The 25,698-nt window shown below is 32.6% G+C and overlaps 1 protein-coding gene across 1 annotated transcript; it reads right to left on the reverse strand.

The window, feature by feature from the left end:
• Positions 1-186: 186 nt before the first annotated feature.
• Positions 187-18,867, reverse strand: LOC115994145 (aspartyl protease family protein 1-like). Its single transcript, XM_031118192.1, is given in 11 exon segments — positions 187-322; positions 394-469; positions 11,750-11,813; positions 11,894-11,989; positions 12,070-12,141; positions 12,230-12,365; positions 12,495-12,731; positions 13,504-13,742; positions 16,084-16,231; positions 17,666-17,674; positions 18,590-18,867. Coding segments are annotated over 11 exon segments (1,491 nt in total).
• Between the last annotated feature and the right edge of the window lie 6,831 nt (positions 18,868-25,698).

Raw genomic sequence — 25,698 nt, forward strand, 5'->3', positions numbered from 1 at the left:
ACGTCTCATTTCCGCCACCTCTTTTAGTAAAATTATATTGTGTAATTTTCAAGGAAAAGTCATGTAATATCTCTACTATATTTCCAACAATCAAAACCTCAACGCAAGAAAAAAAGAAGCCACCAATGTGTCCAGTTTGGGTGAATGATTGGCATGATCAGAAAACCTCACCTAATAAAAAGAGAATCAAACAATGGCAAAGAAGGAAATAAGAAGCATAATGAGGGCGTAAGTAAAGGAAGAGACTGTTTTGGGCTGGTAGTTGGAGACTGATGGGCTGTAGCCACCTGGGAAAACCAAGTCTCATCAGTCATTATAGACACTTAAAGAATCAACATAGAGAAGTAAAAATTGAACATTAAAATTCAATCAAGAGAGTTGAATTGCATATACTTACAATTAGATGCCTTCCAACCTATTACTGTCTTCTCACGATTGAAAACTATGTCATAACCAGTCATGAAGTTTACTGCAGTATGACAATAAACAAATTCATAATTTAAAAGTGGCAATTTCTCAATTTAAACATTTTTTTTTTTTTTATAAACCTCAATTTAAACATGGTAGGATACATAATGGCTTTCAATGATATTGTAGGCTAAGAAACCCAAGTGATGGGGGTTGTTTAACGATGGCAATCTCGCAATTTATACATCATTAAATTACCAATATTTCCAGGTTTTCCGAAAATCTAACTTGGCAACAGTTGTTGTGTTAGGTTCTAAGACTTAAGGAACTAATGCATTAGAATTTCAATTTGTATTATGTTGGCAAACCATGATCAAAACATGTAGTCTAGGTTTAGGTTTGCTCAAAGTATGTTTATTTGTAAAATTGGAATCAAGTGATTGCAAAATTTATTGGACTAAATTTGCAACGCTCGATCGACAAAAATTAGACTCAATCGATCGAACCTTGTGCAGATTAATTTTTCTGCAGAATTTCCAATTTAGCCCAAGCCCATATGACGTGTAGGGTTTTATGTTTTACTCTAAGTATAAAAGGAAAAACCCTAGCTACGTTATAGAAGTCTTTGATGTGCCTAGTGTGTTGAATCTTTTTTGAGATCTAGAGGTGTTTACCTTCATACACACTTAGGGTTATCAAGATCAAGATTCATGTCAAGAACTTGGTGATCGTTTCAGTTGCTACATAAAGAACTTTCAAGAAAATCCAAAACCTTTGAGTGGAGTCTCAAAGTCACAAGTAGGAGAAATTGTGGTTGCTGTAGAAAAAAAAAAAAAAAAAAAAAAAAAAAAAAAAAAAAAAAAAAAAAAGTAGTCTGTGGACTCGGAGCTGTCACATAGTCGTAGTAGTAAGTTTTCTATTCGAGGTAACAATAGGATGTTAGTGGTCTAAGTTCTATTGTACAAACTCCAATTCTTTCATAGTGGATTTGTTTTACCTTGAGGATAGTTAGGTTAAATCCTCCCTAAGTTTTTTACCTGTTTAGTTTTCCTGGGTCATCATATCTTGTGTTATTTATTTTTTCACTACTTTACATGATATGATTGTTTTGTTTTAACCTAGATCTAAATTATAAACCTAAGTATTCACTTGGTTAATTAATTAGGTTAAACAATCTATTTTACAGGGGTCTAAAAACGTACAAGTTGTTTAACGATGCAATCACTAAATGAAAATAAAGTTTTTTTTTTAGAATCAAATGAAAATCATGTTAATTTGTTAATTCACGTGCAAATTTTTAATGTCTTATTTAAGACATTGATAGCAGCCAACCAGCCACTTTTTAGTTTTTATGTCAACCTCTTGTTAATAATGTCTTAAAATATAAACTCTGTAATCTCCAAATTAGATGCTAATGAATAGGTTTCTTGGCATAATGATTTTTAATCATCATGTCAAAAGGTAGATTTAACTAGGATGGGAGGTAAATGATTTTAATGCTTTTTTTTTTATAGATTCAAGTTTCTCTATCACTAAGAAAGTCCGGTTTACTCCAAACTTCTCTTAGGTAGTAGAATTTTTGGCCCCTTCTTGTAAGGCTTGTGGTACCTAGGGTAACACTTGTACTCTTAGGCTTGTGGTTTTTTTTTTTTTTTTTTTTTTTTTTAGGGTTTACGGGAAACACAAGTGGAAGAATTTCTTTCTCTATTATTGACCTTTCCCTCAATTTTCTTTGAAGTCTATTCTTATGGATGCTTTAACAAAACGCTAGAACAATCTCTCCCTCAATGATCGTGAGGGCGGTAAGATGAGTCTGAACAAGGAAAGATGTTCTGCGGAATTTATTTTAGCAATGAAGTTCTTGACTAGCAGAGCTTTGAACATGGGGGCTATTATCGGGACTTTTACTCCGTTGTGGAAAGCAGTGAGTGGGTTTAAAGTTAGGAATGTAGGGGGACCATATTCTTTTATTTGTGTACAATAATAAAGAAGTGGTTGACAAGATTCTCAAGGGTGAACCATGGAGCTTTGATAAAAATTTGATAGTCCTTCAAACTTATGGAAATCACTCACCTGTCAAGGGGTTGAAATTTTCTAAGGTTTCCCTTTGGATTAAACTTCACAACATTCCCATTTGTTTTATGAATAGAAGGGAGGTGGAGGATCTCTGTTCAATGATTGGGGAAGTTGATAAAACTACTAACATTGTCGAGATGGAAGGCAATGGTTTTATGCGTGTTAGGGTCACGATTGACATAACTCTTCCTTTATGTCAAGGTAGGATTATCTATTTGGAAAAGGGTTTTGAGGATTGAGTTACATTCTGAATGTTCAAATAGTGTGTAAAACACCTTGAACGTTTAGACCCCTAAATAACAAATTACCAATTCAAGCTTATTATCAAACAATGTATGTGCGGAATATGAACATAAGCTTAAAACATAATTGATAAAACAATCTAAACCAAATAAAATCACATCCACAGCAGAAATTAAATGGCAAAGATTAAGGGAAGAGAGATGCAAACACAAGGACAACAAAACTATGTGTTATCGAAGAGGAAACCGAAGCCCTCGGCGTAAAACCTCTCCGCTGCCCTCCAAGCGGTAAATAATCCACTAAATAATGTAGTTGGGATACATGAACAGCAGAAGACCCTCCAAGCCTAATCTACCTAGTGTACCTAAGCCCTCCAAGCTCCTACTCCAACGAGGTTGCGTCGAACATTTGTCTTCTTTAGCTTACTGAATTCTGCTATAAACCATAGCATCAACCAATATAAAATTAGTCCCTTTCTAACTACTTCCCAAAGTACCAGAAAGCCTTCTCACAGATATGGGTATGGTGAGAAAATGATTTGGCTAAAAACCTCTCAAGGATGTAACAATGGAGAGGAAGAGAGTAGAGGAATTTGAAGAGTTTCTATGTGAAAATTGTGGATGAGTCAATCTTGGTTTTCTCTAGGGTTTCTCTCTCAAAATTCTCTTTGGAAGCTCTCTACATTTCGTGGGTATAAGGGGTATAGATACTAGGGTGAGAGTGGAATGCGAAGAGTCAGTTTTTCAAAACAAAGCTGGCTGGTAGCTTGGTCTCGCGACTTGACTGAGCCGTGAGTTCCAACCGCGAGGTAACTGAATGGCCAAACTGGACTTTTTGTCCTGTAGTGCTACAGCTGGCATGACGATTCAGTTTTTCTGCATGCTTGGCACGTGTGCACCTTCTGACGTCTTGCAAGCCGCGAGCTACCCAAAAAATCTAGTCGCGAGTCCCTGCTTCTTTGCACAATCTTGAGCATTTCTTCACACTCTCTCACGCACTATCCTTACATGATTCTCACTTAAATGCAGGGTTACAAATTGCAAAAATATAAGAAAATTTTGCACGGAATAAAGCCAACAAGATGGTTGATAAAATTCAACCTTACACGTTCAAATATGAGTAGCTCCTAAACATTTGTTATTGGTGCGGTCATCTCGATCAGAATGATAGGGATTGTGAATTATGGATTGAAAGTGAGGGCACTTTGACTACTAATAATCAAGCTTATGGGCCATGGATAAGAGCATCTTATACTCCTAATCCTCGTAGTTCAGTGATAGTAGTTCCAGGGTTTTACAAAGCACGGAAGAAGAAGGTCCCAGCAAACAAAAATTGTGGTATTCCGATACCTACTCTGGTGGTGGAGAGTCCTATAAATCCAACTCCAGATGATCAGTTTCAAAATATGGATACGTCAAATTTTGTGGAAGTAGTTAGGCTTGAATTCTCTCGCTTAATGACTAAAAATCTGGACTTACACGTTTTGGGGGACTCGCTTGGGGGCAAAATCAAAGGATATTGAGGATATGTCTAGCCTAATTATTAGGGATATAGTAGTACAAGGAGATTTCCAAAATCGGAGAATTGCGGAAATTGATTATGAGCTCCATTTATTTGAAAAGTCAGGTATGTCCTTTCTATCACGTGCCCCTATTAAAAATTTGCCCTTAACACATGCCCCCCCCCCCCACTCCCCCCCTCTGTATTACTATATAGCACAATCTCTGAGTCACTCAAACCTGTGGGGAAAAAAGAAATAAAAGCAAAGTGGACTTGGCTTGCTCAACCAGAAACAATAGCTAGAATTACGATAGAAAAATTGGTCCTCTCAAAATGAAGTGGTGGTGAAGAAGTCTATGATAAGTTACCCATTAAACGTAGAGCAGTTTCTCCTCAAGACAAAGATAACTCTCTTTTATTGGCAGCAGCTGTTTCTCAGCCCTACTAGGACCAATAAGTCTCCTCTGTTGGAACTGTCGTGGGCTTAGAAACCCTTAAATGGTTTAGGAGCTCGGAGATTTAATTCAGGCAAAATATCCTACAATCGTATTCGTTGCCGAGACATGGCAAGTTGAAGCTAGGCTAAATTTTTTTTTGAAGAAGTTAGATTTTGGATTAATGCATGTAGTGTCAAAAGCAACTCGAGCGGGTGGTTTAGTTTTGTTGTGGAGGCAGTGTGAATTTTCAGGTTGTTTCTTCATCTCTAAACCATATTGATGCTCTTGTTAATGAGGGGAAGGAAAATACTTGGCAGTTTATAGGCTTCTATGGTGCTCCCGAAACTCAAAATCATTCGACTTCATGGGACCTTCTCCGTAGTTTGAATTTTAGATTTCAATTACCATGGTTATGTGCGGAAGACTTCAATGAAATTTTAAAATCTCATGAAAAATTAGGGGGTCGGCTAAGGCCAACTCAACAGATGCAGGAGTTTAGAGTTGTCCTGGATGAATGTAGCTTTAGGGATTTAGGGTTTGTGGGTAATAGATTCACTTGGAGTAAAAATTTTGTAGGTGGAATAACAGTTTGGGAAAGACATGATTGAGCATTGGCAACCGATGAATGGCTGTCTCTATATCCAACTACGAAGGTATCACATTTGGAGTGCGGTTTTTTAGACCATAAACCTAAAATTATACATCTCCTGGGTATACCAACTCACCGACAATGCCCTTGGTAGTTCAAACATATATGGCTACAAGATCAAGGGTGTCATTTTACTATTGAATCGGCCTGGAAACCGGTTACACAGGTACGGTATCCATTGGTTGCTGTTAACGAAAATTTGACCAAGTGGAAATCAATGTTACAATTCTAGAGTCGGCATTCTTTTGGTAACATTACAAAATAGCTTATCGATTTCCGGAAGAGATTGAAACAAGCAGAGATGGAAGCTACCAAAGGGGGCGATGGTGATGAGGTTGTTCTTCTAAAGCAAGAGCTTCGGTCCTTACTATCAGTAAAGGAGAAAATGTGGCAATAGAGGTCCAAATTTGCTTGGCTAAAAGATGGGGATCAAAACTCTAGATATTTTCATAGTAGGGCCTCTCACTGTTTCAGACGGAATGAGATCATGAAGCTATGAAATTCAGATGGTTCATGGTGTGATGATGAAAATTAAATAGCCAGTCTGTTTGTGGAATATTTTCAACAATTATTTAGCTCCTTAAACCCGAATCTAGCAGACGTTGAAGCTATTTTGGAAGCCACCCCACAAGATGTCACTCATGAGATGAATCAAGCTGTGTTGGCAAGTTTTACCAAGACTAAAGTGGACCTTGCTTTGAAATAGATGTCCCCTTTGAAAGCGCCTAGAACAGATGGGATGCCGCCTATTTTTTATTAGCATTATTGGGATAGTATTAGGGTGGATGTTTCTCAGATGGTTCTCTTTTGTTTAAATTCAAGTATTATCCCTCCTAACTTGAACCACACTTACATTACTCTAATTCCAAAAGTTAAAAGTCTCCAAAGAGTCACTAAATTTCACCCTATTGCTTTATGTAATATTTTGTATAAATTGGTATCAGAAGTGTTGGCAAACATGTTTAAGAAAATTTTACTAGAAGTCATCTCAGACTCACAAAGTGCTTTCCAAGTAGATAAAGCAATCTTTGACAACATCCTGGTGGCTTTTGAAACCCTGCACCACATGAAAAATAAAATAAAAATCTGGAAAATCAGGCTTTATGGCTATAAAGCTTGATATGAGTAAAGCATACGTCTAGGTGGAGTGGAATTTTTTATGTTTGTTGATGGAGAAGATAGGCTTCCACAAAAGATTGATCAATCTGATTTTTGGATGCATTAGCTCCATATCTTATTCAATCCTAGTGAATGGTGAACCTCAAGGAGACATTAAACCTTCGAGGGGAATTAGACAGGGGGATCCTTTATCTCCATATTTGTTCCTCTTATGTTCAAAAGGGCTCAATGGTTTAATTTAGAAACATGTGGCTACAAGTGACATAAGGAGTTTCTCACTTTGTAGGGATGGTCCTTAAATATCTCACCTATTCTTTACAGATGACACCCTTCTTTTCTACCAGGCTGAATTGAGAGACGTGCAAGTCATTTAGAAACTCTTGGGTGAATATGAGTTAGCCTCTAGCCAAAAAAATAAATATTGAAAAGATTTTCTTTGAAAAATTGGTGCCCATCTCTTTGAAAGCTGCCATAAAAACTTTCCTAAAGGTTCTGGAGATTAAAGAAAATATGAAAAATACTTAGGGCTTCCTGCAGTTGTGGGGAAAAATAAAAGGGCCAGCCTTAATTATATTAAGGAGAGAGTGTGAGGGAAATTGCAAGGATGGAAGGAAAAACTACTCTCCCAAGCAGGTAGGGAGGTTTTACTAAAAGCAGTGGTTTAGGCTATTCTCACTTTTGCTATGAGTTGCTTCAAACTCCTGGTGGGTCTTTGCCATGATATTGAAGTAATGGTCCATAAATTTTGGTGGGACAGCGTGGAGATAGGAGGAATATACATTGGAAAAAATGGGAGGCTTTATGTAAACCAAAATGTAAGGGTGGTAGGGGTTTATGAGAATTGGGCAAATTTAATGAAGCTATGCTCGCAAAGTAGGTGTGGGCCTTGTCCATGATACGAATTCTTCTTCTTTTTTCAAAGTATTTAAAGCTAATATTTTCCAAGGGGTACTATCTCGGATGCAAAACCAAAGCAAGGTTCATATGTGTGGAGGAGTATTTTTCAAGCTCGTAAAATCATCATTATGGGGGGAAAGTGGAGGATAGGAGATGGCTCATCCACAAGAATTTACAAAGATGCTTGGCTGCCTGGTCTCACTACTAGCCGAATCCTCTCTGTACCTTCTGTGCTATCATAAAATGCAGCAGTGAATGCACTCTTTGATGTGGAATCAGGGCGTGGAATGCTCAACTTATTGATGAAATGTTCCTACCTTTTGAAGCTCAGATGATTAAGTCAATCCCAATTGCTTCTCCTCCCAGAAGGATGTTCTAATTTGGTCACATACAAAAACTAGATTTTATTCGGTGAAATCAAGTTATAACATTCTTTGTGAGGCTATGAGTAATGAGGTAGCAACTTCATTGAATATTGAAGATGATAAGAGTTTCTAGAAGAGCCATTGGAAGTTGCAAGTTCCAAAAAAATCAAGAATTTAATTTGGCGAGCAAGCACAGACTCGCTATCCACTCTGCAGAATTTGTTAAAGCACAAGATTTTTCCTCTTTCTAATTGCAATCTGTGCAAGTTCCATGAAGAAACCACCTGCCATGCGCTCTGGTCCTGTGAAAAAGTTCAATCGGTTTGGTCCATGAATTTTCACTCCTTACCCTTTGAATTTTATAGAACTCATTCTTTTGCAGATTTGCTGAAGCTTTTTTTCAGCTCTACACATAATGTCAACCTTTTCGCGATGGTGTGCTAATCTATCTGGAACAAACGGAACAAGGCTCGAGTAGAAGAAGTGGTCTGTCCTCTTAACAAAGTCGCGAAGATGGCGAAGCAATCATTGGAGGAGTACCATAAGGCTCCTCCAATCCCACAGAAAAAATTTAAAGCCCAAAGACCAAGCTGGAAGTCGTCGGATTGAGGAAATATAAAAACCAACTTTGATGGAGCGATGTTCGAAGACATTAATTCACCAGGTATATGTGTTGTTGTGCATGATGATAAAGGGTGTAAGGTTGAATTTAATCACCATGTGTTGGCTTTATTCCATGACAAATTTGCTTGTAATACAGCACTTAGAAACCCTGTATTTAGGTGGGAATCATGTAAGGGTAGTGTGTGAGAGAGTGTGAAGAAATGCTCAAGACTGTGCAGTGAAGCAGAGACTCGCGGTTGGATCTCGCGGGAGGCTCACGGCTTGCAAGCCGCCAAAAGTTGCACACGCACAGAGCATGCAGGGGAGCAGAACAGTCATGCCAGCTGGAGCACTACAGGACAAAAATCCAGACTGGCCATTCAGTTAGCTCGCGGCTTGAACTCGCGACTCAGTCAAGTCGTGAGGTCAAGTCGCCAGCCAGCCCTGTTTTGGAAAAATTGACTCTTTGCATTCCATTCTCATACCAGTATAAATACCCCTCATTCCCACAAAATATGTGTGGCTATTCAAAAAAAAAAAAACCCTAAGAGAGGTTTCTTCAAAACACCCACTTAATTAGAGAGAGCTACTCATTCTTAGAGAGAAATCTTTATAGTCTCTTCTCATTCCCTCTCTCATTGTAATACCTATTGAGATGAGATTTTTATCCAAACACTACCCACACCCATTTAGAGTGTTGAGTATTTTTGGAGCTTTGGGAAGCATTGGAAGATGCCAAGGATGGCGGATGCTATGGATTATAGCGGAATCTGGTAAGCTAGAAAAGAAAAAGGTTCGGCACAACCTCGTTGGAGCAAGATGCTTGGAAGGCTTAGGTACATCGGATAGATTAGGCTTGGAGGGTCTATTGCTGTTCATGTATCCCAACTACATTTTCTAGTGGATTATTGACCGCTTGGAGGGCGACGGAAAGGTTTTACGCCGAGGGCTTCGGTTTCTTCTTCGATAACACATCGTGTGTTGTCCTTGTGTTTGCATCTCTCTTCCCTTTATCTTTGCCTTTTATTTTCTGCTGTGGATGTGATTTTAATTGGCTTAAAGTGTTTACCAATTCTGTATTAAGCTTTTATTTCATGTTCCGTACATTAATTGTTTGATACAAAGCTTGAATTGGTAATTTGTAAATTGGGAGTCTAAACATTCAAGGGTGTTTTTACACTATTTGAACTTTCAATGGCGAAGTCCTAGTAGCTTTGGCCAAAAGGATCCATATGCCAAAATTAGTGTTGGTATTAGAAACTTTGGCGGCAAGACGGGCTGAATCAGAATTCAATCTTTGCAAGTGATTCCGAGACTATCATCAACGCGCTTCGACTTGAAAGTTTTATGCATTCTGGTCACATTATTAGAGATGTTCTGTCTTCTACTAGCTCTCTTCAGAGTTTTTTTTTTTTTTTTTTTTTTCCCTCATACTTGTAGGCAAGATAATAGTATAACAAATGCCTTAAGTCAAGAGAGCAAATGTCTCATCACCTTTAACGGTTTGGATGGAATCTATTCCAAACCTTTACCATTGTTATTTGGCTGATTTTAATTTTTAAATCCAAAGCATCAATGGCCGCACTGGCCTGTTTCTCAAAAAAAAAAAAAAAAAAAAACTAGGATGGGGATCTATTAAAAAAAAAATTATTATTATAATAATAATAAAAATTCTAAGGATCACTAAACTAGAAGGGTATTAAAATTCCTAATTTTCTATGTTAAGTCATTGCACTTAAAGGGTATTAAAAGTACGATGCCAAATGGGTGGATTTGAATTGGCCATAAATGGGTTGAGTATATAAAACTCATTCAGAGCTTATTTAGTAAGAGAATTTAAATATAGTTTTTTGTTTTGCAATTCATAAAATGGTGAGTCCCACACCTGAAACTATTTTTTAGTTGATGTTCTCTAAATATAGTTTTCAAAAAATTGTATCATATTTTCCAGGTTCAAACTAAATTTTGAAAACAGTTAAGAAGATGTTTTCAAGATACAGACAATTGAAAACAGTGGACCCCACATATTTGTCCAAACTCTTCTATCTTTTAAATTAAGAAGTCTGTCTTTATTGCAAAAAGAATTCTCACACTTCAAATTCGAAACTTATCATTAAGAAAAAAAAAGTACATGAGTTCTATTCCCTTATCATTATCCACACTAAAAAAAAAAAAAAAAAGTGTTAATCTACAAATTCTACACGTTACTTTTTGAAATTTTTTTTAATCTCAAAAATAGAAATGGTCTCCAACACAATTTTTTTTTTTTTTTAGTATTTTGAAAATTGTTTTTGAAAGCAAGAGCCAAATACCTATAATATAAAAATTATTATTTAAAAATTAGTTTCAATTTCAATTTTTGAAAACTGTTTTTATACTATTTTGAAAACAAAAATAAAAATCCCCCTACCAATCAGGCCCCTAACTATTATAACTCATTTTAACAATTCATTATAACCCAACCCAATTATTATAGGTAAAACCCAACCCACCAAATTACCCAATAATCAATGAATTTATATATATATATATATAAAACAAAAATACCACTAAAACCTCTAAAATGGCCAAAATACCCTTAAATCTAAAAATTACTAAAATGCCTCTAAAACTTGATAATAATTAAAATACACCCTATAACCCTCTCAAATGATCAAAATACTCCAAAAACCCCCCATAAAAATAACTAAAATACCCACAAAACCTCCAAAAGGAGCAAAATACCCATGAAACTCCAAAATAACCCTAAGACTTAAAATAATGACCAAAGTACTATCGAAACTTCTAAAACAGCTAAAGAAATTATGAAAATTTTTAAATGACCAAAATCTCTTAAAATCTCTAAAATGACCAAAATAGCCCTAAAACTTTAAAATGGCCAAAAATACTTACGAAATTTCTAAAAAGATCAAAATACCTTGAAACCTTAAAATGACAAAAAAAAAAAAAAAAAAAAAAAAAAACCATGAAACCTCTAAAATTACCAAAGAACCCTCAAAACCTCAAAAAAAAATTCATGAAACCTCTAAAATGACTAAAATACCCCGAAACCTCGAAAATGACCGAAATAGCCCCGAAACCTCAAAAAGACCAAAAAAAAACACAAAACCTCTCAAATAACTAAAAAACTCCTAAATCTCTAAAATGGCCAAAATACTTCGAAACCTCAAAATGAACAAAATAAAAAATTCCTGAAATCACTAAAAATACCTAGCAATTCTTTGCTTTTGTCAACTTGAGAATTGATTAAAAAAATAAAATAAAATAAAAAATCACAACCAGAGCAGGTTACGGAGAATTTCCACAAAAGTATAGCTTTATGATAATCTCCTTTTATAAGGGAAAGAACACACGGTCAAAATTCCAAAATTGATAGAAAAACATTAAAATGCAACTTCATCAATAGAAGTAGGTTTTGAAATAAAGATAGTTATCCATGAATAAATACTCACCTCCTATGATGTTTATGTCCGACGATTGACCTTTGCTAATACCCAAGCAATACAAAGTTTCACCCTTGAGACCACAACATCAAGGTTTAGTAAAACTCGAGCAGGAATCGGATATTAATAAAGCACTAGAAAGTGAGAGCATACCTGAAAATTTAACTGTACTAGTGGATCAGTGACAAAATATTCGTCTCCACCTTTCAATGTCAAATTGACTTTAGGGAAATTACTGTTTTGATTTGCATTGGATAGAAAGTAGATGTCAGTGATTCATATCAAGCTGATAAGAGAAAACAGAAACGATTGGAACGATATAGAAATGACCTTAAGTGATAACAATATTCAAAGTTGGCATTCTGATAATTGGACCGGTTTTCTTTGACTTGGGAATCGAACTACAAAATAATAGGAGTTCAAGTCATACTCAATTGTATTAAATGAAATTCCAATGATATCATGAAACATGTTATTTAAATTACTTACACTCGTAGAAATAATTGTATAAGCTGGGTCGTTCAATAATGTATACGTTGTACCAGAGTCAAAGACTGCACTGAACTCTAGCTCAGAAACATTGCTTCCCACAGTTATTTGAGAGATGTTGATATTGTAAAATGGACTGATAACAAGTTTTCAAGGACAAAATTAGTGCAAGTATGATGAGATTCAGGGTAAAGATAGTCTTCCTGCCAAATTAATAAATAACCTTTCGGACAGTTTTTACAATGTTGAGAAAGTAATGACTTACTTTGATGGCTCAATCGTGAAAGGCGCTTCTTTTTGGTCTGAGTTGCCAGTATCTCCAAAAGTTATTCTCCCATTCTCAAGATCAGGTCCAAAACACATGGAAAAAGAATCTGGAACTAGCCCATTTCTTGCTAAGGTGCTAGGAACTGATAAATTATCAATACCAAGTCCAAGTAGACCGTTTGGTGGTAAATTACCGGTTGGTGATGAAGGATCAGGAGTCAAATCTTCAGCACAACTGCCACAGAATGACATGGTTTGATCTCAAGGGTCATAGGCAAATATATGAAAATTTGTCGAACAGATTACTACCAATTAAAAATTAAATTAGTTGCAAACTTCAATGAATAAGAAAATTAATGCTAATCCATCAGTGATTTCGTTAAAAAAAAAAATTAAAGGAATAGAAATCTTCTTTCCAACTTTTTGTATTTTAATTTATACTCCACTATATTAAGTTTTGTCAAATTAAAAAAGTTTTTGTCACAAAAAAATATGTGATAAATTGTTATTGATGAAGCATGAAGTAAAACACAAAAAAAAGATGGTACATAGAGTTTTTATTCATATTAAAGACTAATTATTTTTTTTCTTGTAATATCACGGGTCTAAAGATCTATGATATCAGGATCTCTCAGGCATGACCTACTTCCCGGAAAGAAATTTTTTTCTACCTTTTCTCTTCTTGCATATGAGAAACATTAACCTTTTGTTATTGATAATTTTTCAAATAGACTGAGATAATGCAACTTGACAACCCTCATATTTGATTATTCCTACTTGAGGAGGAAAAAAGCCATTCCAAAAGTCCAGATTCATCATCAAAATTATCTTCTTTTGACAAAGTATATCAGTCACTGCAGAATTGTTTTCACTTTAACTAACAATTATTTAATCTTAATCTCATTTTTTTAAAATTGATATCTTGAGATATAAATCAGTATTTTTATTACTTGAAAAGAATGTCTCCCAAAGTTCTTGTAGCAAAGTAATGAAAAATGATAACCTACCCAAAAACTATTTTGGATTCAACTGATTTTGACTTATCGTCATCTGTAATTAAATTCAAAACATCCTCTACCAAGATCCCAGAAGAAGAACTCATTTCAGAGGAAGTACCATATATTATATCATAAGCACAACTAGTACTTTGTGAAGCGCACTTAGGTGGTACGCACAAGGTGCTGCTGCAAGGAACATTTTCACTTGTTGAAGACGTATTAGGATTGTAGGTGTTAAATTCTATTACCTACATGATAAAGAGATTAAATGTTAGTGCATTTAATCTAAAATAAATAAATGAATAATTGGAATATTTATTTTAATAATAGTGTCATTAATTGTAGGAGTGGCAATTCGTATTCACGTGTTAAGTTCGTGTCATGTCAACTCATGAGTATTCGACGATATAGTTAGGTCAACACTAACTCGACATATTTATTAAACGGCTCAAGATTTTTCAACCCTAACACGACTTATTTATTAAACAGGTCAGTTGTGTCGACTTATTTATCAAATTTTATCAAAATTAAAAAAAAAATGAAAAAACAAACAAATAAATATGTTTAATATAAAATTTAGAACTAACGAGTAATTGCATCACAAATATTCATTCAAAATTAAAGTATATCACAATATCACAAATAATCAATCACAATATGTCAAAGAAAATAAACCACAACAACTAATAAGTTTATATACCTAAAGTTTAAAGGGTATATTGGTAAAATGTTATTTAATTAAACGGATCAAATGAGTTAAACAGGTTCTATATATTTAACACTAACCCAACCCGTTTATTAAACAAGTCAACCGTGTCAACCCGAATATGACACAAATCCATTAAACTTCAACCCATAACCTACTAATTTCATGTCATGTCGTGTCAAGTTCACAGGTCATGTCTAATTTTGCCACCCCTAATTAATTGTATAAAAAATTAATGAAAATTTCATGTGTTAGTGAGGTCATATTGGAGAGTTAACATTTTTAATTAAAATTAAAAATAAAAAACCAATTCATGTGTTAGTGAGATCTTAATGATTTTATATTTGTGATAATAGACCATTAGCTCTCTCTGAAATTGTGGGTTCCAGTTAACTCAATTAGTAAAGTTTCTTGTCATTGAATAGGCGATTTGGGGTTTTATCCCTATCTACACCAAAAAAAAATTGGTATCTTGGTCTGATGATAAATGACAATTTTTTTTTAAAGGGTTTCAACTTATGACGTTTGCTTCTAATAATAGTTCTTTATTATCAAACCAAGACACCAATTAGTTTTTAGTGTAAGCGGGAATTAAATCTCAAATCTCTTATTCAACCATTTGAGATTTTACCAGTTGAGCTAACTGAAATCCATTTGACAATTATTATAAGTGGACGTCATAGATTGAAACTCTACCTCTCAAAAAAAAAAAAAAAAAAGTCTGAAATTTACTATTTGACCCATTAGTATATGTAAGTCAGTTCCATCCATCTATTAAAGGTCAAGTAATTACTATAAGTAGCTTCCTTCCACCATTAGGAATAGTAGAAAAGAGGATTCCAGTTAGCTTAACTAATAAAGTCTTCAATGGTTGAATAAAAGGTATGAAGTTCAATCTTCGCCTACACCAAAAACCAATTGATTCTTGGTCTAAGGATAAAGAGTTATCATCAAGAGTAGACGTTATAGATTGAAATTCTAAAAAAAAATAATAATAAATAAAATAAAATAAATAAATAAATAAAAAAGAAAGAAAGAGGAATGATAGAAAGGATAGTGGCGGGACAGGTATTGGGTGGGTTTCCAATTAATTCTTGGCCCTTGCCTCACTAGTCACTCCTGCTCATGGGTTTCCAATTCTTGCCTACTTCATTCTAGTAGGCACTCGCAGATTAACACCCCACCCCGCCACACTCAATATAAATAAATATATATATATATATATATATATATATATATATATATATATATAATTGTTTTTTATTTTTATTTTTTTGATAATCAAGAATCTTTATTGAACGAGCTAGAGTACCAACAACAAAACAAAACCACACAACCCAAACCAGCAACGATACAAACAAGGCTCCTTAAAAGGAAGACCGACAACAATAAATAATTGTTAAAATTTATCATAGATTAAATTAAAACTCTTGAAATATCAAAAAATAAGTTCTAATGTTACAAAACCTTCTCAAAGCATAACATTACAACAATTCAAGTATTAAAAAGCATAAAAGTAGTTAAAATATAACAATAAAACAAGATGGGAGAAAATAAATAAAAGTTTTAATGAGAGAGAGAGAAACATTTAGTGTTAATTTTTTTTCTATAAAAAATAGATAAATTTAGTGTTATTGTTCAAAAATGACAAAGAATGATAATACAATCTAAAATTCTATATGTAATCATCTAGTATCCTAAATGCAAAAAAATATAAGGATAATTACATAATAAATCATTTTTTTTATTGTTCTCGAATACCATATGCATATGTTTGTATGCACGTGTATAGATGTGACTGTCAAATGTAAATTATGTTTCCTTTAAGTCAAATCCTATCTCCGCACTCTAGCAAATAATAAAATTCAAAGTGAATTATATACCTCTGCAGATGGTAATGATAAGTCGGTCTTGCAACCAGCACTGCCTTTTTGACAACCGCACGGTAACCAGAACAATGGACTGCCGGTATCTAAGACCACCAAAAATGATAAACTTGGTGTCCCCACAGAAACATTAGCATAATAGGCACTGAAATATTTAGAACATAGGTGGGGTGGTGGTCAGTATAAAAGTACAGGAAGAAGTGAATTTAAGCGAAGCATTTCCGTGGTAACCAAGAAACTAAAAAATTGAATTTTTCTCATTTAGGGTTTCTTTGAATGGACTATGAGTGTAAGAGCATATTTTTCAGTCGAATAGTAAATAAGAAAGTAGTGCCATTGCCGGACGTTTTGGTTGTAAAATATTGGATAATGAATGAGTTAAGACGTAAATGCCTAAAAGACAAAATTCACAGCATACTATACTATATTGATATAAAAATTTAAAAAAAAAAAAAAAAAATTCTTTATACTATCCAGGAGTGTTGTTTTCAACAGAGACACCGACTGCCAAACAATATATATGGGATAGAATCAAGTTATAACTGGTGATTTTACGGTTAATAACTTTTTTATGAAATATATATATTTTTTAAAATTTTATCTTTAAATTGCATGCTTCCTATTTTCTAAACACTCATACTAAATTTCATATTAATTAGATGTTATTTATTATTTGATCTATAAATTCATCTTTTATACATAATTTTATAATACAAAAAACTTGAATTATATTTATTTTATACGTAGGATAGTTATTGATTTCCGATTATTCTAAAATTTTGCAAATGTAGAAGATATGAGCACAAAATGTAATCCAACGATAGATTTGTTAAAATTCGCATCTAATCAAAGAATATTGAGTTGTGTGACATTATGTTATATCAGGATTTTAGCTTTGTGGAGGGGACATATTAAAAGAAAAAAATTGAAAGTAAAACTAATCTAAAAATTTAATTTTGTATTAATTAAGAACAAAATAAATAAACAATTACATGCTAATGTAATTTACACACACAATCTGATGTAAATGTAAAATTTAATTTATTTTTTCATACCTAGTTTATTTTACTCAATTGTCATCAATGGAAATACTTAATGATAATTGAATTGAGAAATTAATTTGAATTCATAAAGTTTAAATTCGTAATTCATAATTCATAATTCATAATTTGCATTCATAATTTGTATAGTGCTTTTTGATGGACAATATCAAAGTATTAAAAAGAATATAGCAAAATACCTACAAAGTTGTATATGTCTCACTATCTTGAATGCTTTTTAAAAATTATGTAGAATTTCCTTTATTCTTCTAATTTTTTTAAAAATTTTGAGATTATAGCAAAAATTCAAATTTTAAAATTTCATGTGAAAATTTGAAGAGATGGAAGATAAAAAAGAATAGTGGATGCTCTAAGATTTCTTTTAAAAATAGTTTTAGAGTATGCAACAAAATTTTTCACAACTGTTGAAATGACAAATTGTAAATAGTAGACAATAAAATGATACTAGTGACAAGTCTCTATAAAAAATAAATAAAAACTTGCCAATTTATTTTTATTTTTATTTTTTTGAGAAAAACTTGCCAATTCTATAATTATGTCATCAATAAATTTTTATTTTGTAAATTTTTGTGGTTTAAAATTATGCGTAAAATATAACCTTATAAATCATATAATAAATAATATTCGATTGATACAAAATAAGACAAGTGTATTAAGAACATAAAGAATATGCAATTCAATTGTTAAGAATTTAAAATATATAATAATGTTTATTTTATTGAATAAATTTGTAACTTTATTACTAATATCGAGTTTCACTTGTAACTCGATTTTGTTAAAATCAAATTTCAAAATTAGGATACAGATCTAAATAGTTTCAAAATAAGGACATATTGCTATTATTTTTGCAAAATAAGGGCAAAAGCCCAATATCCCCATTGAATCATCCCTTTTGTCACAATGCAATGATGAAAGAGAGAGAAGCGTAAGAGTACCATGGCCACCTCACAATTGAGTTTGCTACCTTCGATACATCTTCTAGACTTGAGATCACCTCTATTTTGTCTCTCTCCTCGTCATTAAGCACCGAATGTTAAAAGAGGAAGATGAAGGAAAAGAATAAATAAAGAAAAGTTTAGGTCATTTTCTTTATTAAATTTTTTTTTTTTTAAGTTCTTTTTAAGACAAAAGTTGGCAAAAAAAACTTGGCAACTTAATTCAATATATTTTATTGAATATGAATTTTGACAAATCTACTACTAGATTACATTTTCTTCTTATATCTTCTATACTTGAAAAAAAATTTAAAAATCAAATGTAAATATGTAATATATAAAGCAAAAAGTTATATATATATATATATATATATATATAGTCATCTTCTTTTTGGTAAAAAATTATTAATTATTTTTTATATTTTTTCATAAAGATTTTCTTAAAATAGTTCACCTAACAAATTACCCCTTAATTTTTCCCTTAAAAAATTATAATCATACACATACGATGGCAAATACATGGTCTCGTTTCCATTGACGAAAGTGAGTTGCGACTGGTTATTGGCAGCAAGGTGACGACCTCGGATTATGCGGTCATGACGGGCCATAGCAGCATGGTACTCTACGCTTCCTTTCTCTGGAAGACCATCAGTGCCAAGAATTGCCTTAACCGTGTCCGAGAACCGGTGGTGAATGTCAAACCCAAATGTCCCCAACCCATAACAGCTCTGGGAACTCAAACCCAGTAGTAACAGTACCAGTAGCATGAGTGGTGAGGAGGTCATGAATGAATATGAACAAGTAGTACAAGTTGAAGAAGCCCAAGCCATAGCCAAGCTAGAAGGTTTTTGCAGAGAAGAAAAAAACGAGTTATCTTGGAAAGTTTAATACATGAAATGAACGAGGGATATGAAGATTTTTATAGGGGAATGAAAGTCAAAGTCACTCTCTTGTGGTCGACCGTTGCGAGTGCAGGCTTGAAACCACAAGTGGCGACTCGCTAGTGTTAGGTGGACCCAATTTAATATTCACTATATCTTATGTATTCTTCTAATAAAATTTTTTTACAATCTCACTCCTTTTTAATTTAAAAAAATAAAAAGGAAAAATATTCAAGATATATAAACTTATATAAAGATAAATGCTATCTAAGGAACTGTTTTTGTTTAGGCTAGTTCGAATCAGTACAATAAATAGAAAAGCTTTGATAAGAAAATATTTATGAATAATCTATAGATATTAACAGGTAAAGTTGAGAGAAAATCCAATTAGATTTCAAATTGAAATTCAATTATATTTTAATTTTGCACCATGTGTCCCATCTAATCTAAATTTTTAAATTTTTGTGCCAAGTTAATTAATTTAGTCTAAAAATTGAAATTCAACTAGAGTTTAATTTGCGTCATATGTCTCATCTAATGCAAGTTTTTTTAATTTTTGTGACGAGTGAGTTAATTTAATATAGAAAACGAGGAGTTCAACATAAATAAACCAAAAAAAAAATCTAATCATATATATACACACACACACATAATGATTATATACAGTCCATTACTAACTAGGTAATATATATATATATATATAGATTAGAAAGAAAAAAAAATCACAAATAGTATTAAATTTAGGTTAGAATTTTAATATGTGACTACTTACGTTTACTTTTTTTAATAATTTTACTAATTATTTATATTTTTATAATAAAAATTGTGTTTAATTTTAAATGCACTCATGCATATTCATGGGTTACACACTAGTATATATAATTAGCAAGTAATAAAAGTTACTTCGACTTTTGAGTGGAGTTGTAATGTGCCTTTATGTTAGAACTCATTTCCCTCTACTTTGTGTGTGTATGTGTTTGTTTCTCCCAAAAAAAAAAAAAAAAACATAAAATCTCGACATTTTGAGGAACAAAATATAAGTATAGTTTATGCTAAAATGTAATAGGCATTTTTCGGACATCTTTTTCATTTTGCATGGTTCATTCTCCATAGTATCGAATCCTTCTAGTCTCTTCTATGGGTATGGAAAATTAATTAGGGATATAAATAAATAAATATATATATATGTATGTATTTATGTATATGTATGGAGAGAGAGAGAGAGAGAGAGGTTGAAGTTAAATTTAGTATAATTCATTGCAATGTTATGTCATGATACTTTATTGAATAAGTATTTTAATCAAATTTTGGAATATTACATTGCCTTACTTCATAGTTCATACTTGTAAAATATCAAAATGTGAGGAGATTAATAACCATCTCATCATAAAATATTTAAATTTGAAGTCTTTCTAACTTTAAATTTTATGCAAACTGTGAGTCAATAGATCAAATAGTAAATATCATTTGCTTAACACAACATTTGGCATATACATTAAGAACATAGATAAAATATATAATCTAAAGGTTGAATTCTCAAAATATTAATATAATATAAAAATTTACGCAATGGTAAAGAGTTATACTAGATTTGACTTGAACCAAGCTACACTTGATGCAACCCATTTTAATGTTATACTAATCCATAACTTTTAATTTATAGGATTAAAATTTTGAAAATTTGACCACGCCAAATTACGTGTTAATTGGATATATATATATATATATATATATATATATATATATATATATATATATTTACTATCTCATACACAAACTTATGTTTTATATTTAATTTTTAAAGTTGAAAAAACCTGAAATTTAAATATTTTACTACTAGGCAGTTACTAATCTTTGGTCACCTTGATTTTTAACAAGTATGGAAGGTATAAAAAGATAATGTATTATGACATTTGATTCATCAAAATATTATATTTGGCGAAAAAAATAGAGTGGTATAAGTATAACTTTACATAGAATTGTGGGGAGTATATATTATAATATAAAAGCGAAACGTTTGACTTTTTGTTAACCATTCTTATTGCGCCACGTGGTTATATAAATTTATGTCACGTATTCATTTAAAAACACTGGCAGTTGTGTCCTTTCATTTTGCCCTTTAAATTTCAGTATTTACTCACTGCTTCGCATAAGATGTATATATATATATATATATATTTAAAATGTCATTGAGAACAAAAATGTTCAAAAAACATGGAAACAAAAACCACAAATTATTCATCAGCAAATAAATTAGGACAACAACAATAAAAAAGAAAGAAGGTAGTGAAGATTGAGGATTTTGGTGATCTTACCAAGGAGATCTGATATGTAGTCCGATCTTACCAAGGATTCAAGGTGTATAAACTTACTAATAAAACAAAATTAGACCTATTGTAAAGTATTTAATTTGATCATCTGTACCTAAAATATGTCCCATGATGTAGACACTGATGTGAGGTTAGCAAGATTGGAGGAAAGATCAAGGCATGTCCAGATCAATGATGAGGGCCTTTGTGATTCCTAACGTGCGGGCCTAGGAACTAAACTGATGCAGCCCATTTTAATGTTATATTAGTCCGTAAGTTTTAATTTATAGGATTAACATTTTGAAAATTTGACCCCACCAAATTTCGTGTTAATAAATATATATATATATATATACTATCTCATACACAAACTTACATTTTATATATAATTTTTGAAGTCGAAAAAACTTGAAATTTAAATATTTTACGATTAGGTAGTTACTATTCTTTGGTCACCTTGATTTTTTGCAAACATGGAAGGGATCAAGTTAATAATAAATATATAAGTTGTTGATATTGTTTTTGATGCTGTTATTTAGTTCATGGTATTAATGAAAAAAAAAAATTCATGGTAGTTATGTCATTTTGGGAATTTGCTATTGAAACAAATAGCAGCCAAATTGAACACAATTTATTAATCGCAGTTACTGACCACTCCAACCATCATATTATCGATTATTGAAACCATGTATTTTCCTTGAAACAACACTTATTCAAATAGTTATCCAGTCCCCAACACCAATGTGCCAACTCCCATTCCCAACGAAGCATAATCCTTGTTAGGAATAACTAACTTGGGCCACATCCACACAAGTGGAATCAAAAAGTAATCATAGCTCCACCTCTAACCTCAAGCTATAAATAATAGAAGGTACGATGAAAGGGAGGGTTAGACAATTGAGAGAAAAAGTGATAGTATTACCGAGCACGCAACAGAGTTTTGAGAGGGAAGAGGAGAAGTAGGTTTCTGAGGTAGTCCTTTCTTAGAACCCGCCCAGGAGCCACCCTAAGTAGGATACCCAACACCTACTGTATAAGTAAATTGTAAGCCCATATACTAAATTCAGTTTGTTGCGGGATATCAGGTATACACAGTAGGTGTATACCTGATATCGTGGGTTACACCTATGAAGTTAAAAAGCTTTTACCAGTTTTTATTTGAACCCACTATTATTTTATAAATAGACAATGCAGTTTCAAAAAATACATTATTTGAACCCAATATAAATTAAATTAAATTGGTCAATTTAATGTATGTGCATTACTCTTAATTTCCCCGTGTTCGAAACTGCATTGTCTATTTTCTTTTAGGTAGAGTTCAAACTTCAAACGTTTAGAAGTCAACTAGTACCTATATGTTTTATATTTGTTTCTTGTTTTGAAAGACTAATGAGAAAAAAAATCACCTAAAATATGCAATTGCAAATGACTATCCAGGTTACATTATAAAAAACATATGACCAGTTTAATTTAATTTATATTTCAGGTTACTACGATTTTGCCGTGTAATACGAAGTAGCATATTTTATAGGGAAAAGTCTTGTACCACATAAAGTGGCACAAAAAAAGCCACAACTCGCCACAACTCGCCACATGGGTGAGTTGTGCCTTTTTCTGTACTACTTTATGTGGCACTAGAAGGACTCATTTTATAGGCGCATGCACATGTATTGAGTTGGTCAAATCCATCTTTGCATTGAAAAATAAGGTTTGTTGGAATTTGGAACACTAAAAGTATCGGTTTGGCAAAAATTATTTTTGCCAGCATATTTTACTATTCAGCTTATTTTTACTATTATTCATGACTTCACTACCCCTTCACCAACCACAACTCGCCACATGGGTGAGTTGTGCCTTTTTTTGTGCTACTTTATGTGGCACTAGAAGGACTCATTTTATAGGCGCATGCACATGTACTGAGTTGGTCAAATCCATCTTTGCATTGAAAAACAAGGTTTGTTGGAATTTGGAACACTAAAAGTATCGGTTTGGCAAAAATAATTTTTGCCAGCATATTTTACTATTCAGCTTATTTTTACTATTATTCATGGCTCCACTACACTTTTTGGTACTATTCATAAGTCTCACTATACTATTTCAGCTAATTATTACTCTTATCTACAGTAGTTTTAGTAAAAAAATTTCAATTTCAGCAAAATAAGCGGATCCCAAATAGATTCTAAATTAAGGTTTTTGCACCTCCCATATCAAAGAATGTAATCTAAATGATGTATAATGTGACACCGAGTAAGGTGACTTGTCTCTGTCAAAAGCATCTGACCAAGGGTTATTTGATGTAGTTTTAGACTCGCAAGTTGCAACTCCCCAAGAAAAAACTGATATCCTAGTTTGATTTTATATAAATATAAATAAATATATATATATATATATATATTTATTGGTGAATTTATTTAATGTATTTTTTGTTGAAAATTTTTCTATATTTATCAATTCGTTAAAAAGCTATAATTTAACCAAAGGAAAAAAAACATTATTGTTTTATTTTTTAACAAAAAACAAATAGGATTTTAAATTCTTAATGTAATATTGTCACTCGAGAGAGATTTCAAATGTTTGAGTGCATTGTTGCCTTATTTCTCTATGGCAAAACAATTGGTTGCCTTATAACTCTATGCCAAAACTATTGGTGCATGAATGTGATGACTGACTGACATTCATATTCCAAGAAGCAAGAATGATCAAGGCAATTTGGTGGCTCGAGTTGTTTCTGGGTATAAATTGATTAAATTCTCACAGCATATGATGAATGTGTTCTTTTATCAATAAAGAAATGTGAAAGTTTGTGAGATCGATTAAAACCCTTTAAGAAATGAATCACGTGACGAAAGTACATTGTACAATGTAAATACTTATATTGAATCATATTGAAGTACTATAATATGTTATATGTAATTTTTATTATATATTATTTGATGCTGTATAACATAGATTTTCCTTAATGTCTTTGGAGAAATAAATAAGTGATGTACAATATCAAACGCTAACTGGCACAAAAAAGAAATTCTTAGAAAAAAATACAAAAATAAATAAATAAATAATTGAATATCACTAAAAGAAAAATATAATTTGGTAAAATCGTTCTTTGTGTATATGATGATGCAAGGTATCACTTATATATAGGTAAACATTGCTTGCTTAGCCAATATAACAGAAACTAAATTTTGCTTTCATGCATATACCGTGAATTTAACCTCTTACCCTCTTCCTTTTGTGTGTGTATGTGTTTGTATCTAAAAAAACAAAACATGGGATCGATCAATTGCAAGTATGTTACTTTAAAATTACATACTGTATATACAAGCTATGTCCAAAGGTGTAGTCAGAAATTTTCACTTAAGGACCGTGTTATAATATTGATATGATAATTGTAAGGACACGATTCGTAACGAACCGTAACAGTGTTAGGTTCGCACGTAAAAAGGCCTAAACAATATCATTTGTAGAGCGTGGGTTTGAAAGGCTAGACCTTGGTCGCCAAACGGTGGGTTTTTCGTGATATCCATACATGGTTAAGTCGTCTTCGCCCTAGGAGTCTTTCTCCTGGAGGCGGGCTGGGAGGCTCTGGTTTTTGGCCATTTTTCCCAGCCCCTTCTTTGAATTGCTTTCTTTTCCTTTTATACTAGCCTGTGTTTTTTTATCCTTCGTCCACGTGTAGGATCGACATTCCAAGGCGGATACTTGTCCCATCAGCCCATACCCAGAGTGGTTGGGGGTGGTTGTAAAAGCCTGAGAGTATGGCTCTGTCAGGTGCAGAGTATTGAATGGCAGTAAGGGCAACTTTCCCTGGTCGTTATACTTCCCAGCGTACCCTTTTCTATGGACGCAGATATTTTAGATTTTTTCTCCAAGCTGTCTCTATGTCGTTTTTGTCCCTCCTTCCTGTGAGACCTCGGACATGCCGAGGACTGAATCGTTCTCGGCTGTATCTCAAGGTTATTTTGTACTTATATTATCGAGTTTGGACCATAACCCTCCTCGGCTTGGGCCTTTGGACCCCCACGAATAAATGGACCTGGCCCACAAATTATTGGGCCCTACAATAATCATAACTCATAAATCAATTAAATAGAAAACAATCAATTTTGATAAATCATCATTTTCTTAAATATTAATTAACATACAAAAATTTTATTGTTTACCATACAAAAACTGCCTAGTACACCATATACATATTCAAAAATATCCAAATAAGAACAATTCACATCAAAATTATACCTAGTGACAATCTTTCATAAAGTAAATTCATTTATTATCATCTCCATATTGAATTTGTTTGCAATTTCCTTTTCTATATAAACTACTATATAATTTTCCAAAAGTTCATCCTTCATTGTATTCTAAAGTCTTGTTTTTACAAGTTTCTTAGCTAAAAAGTTGGTTTTGTGGTTACTATAAAAATTAGAAG

Source organism: Quercus lobata, chromosome 6, assembly GCF_001633185.2.
Source record: "Quercus lobata isolate SW786 chromosome 6, ValleyOak3.0 Primary Assembly, whole genome shotgun sequence".
NCBI lineage: Eukaryota > Viridiplantae > Streptophyta > Magnoliopsida > Fagales > Fagaceae > Quercus > Quercus lobata.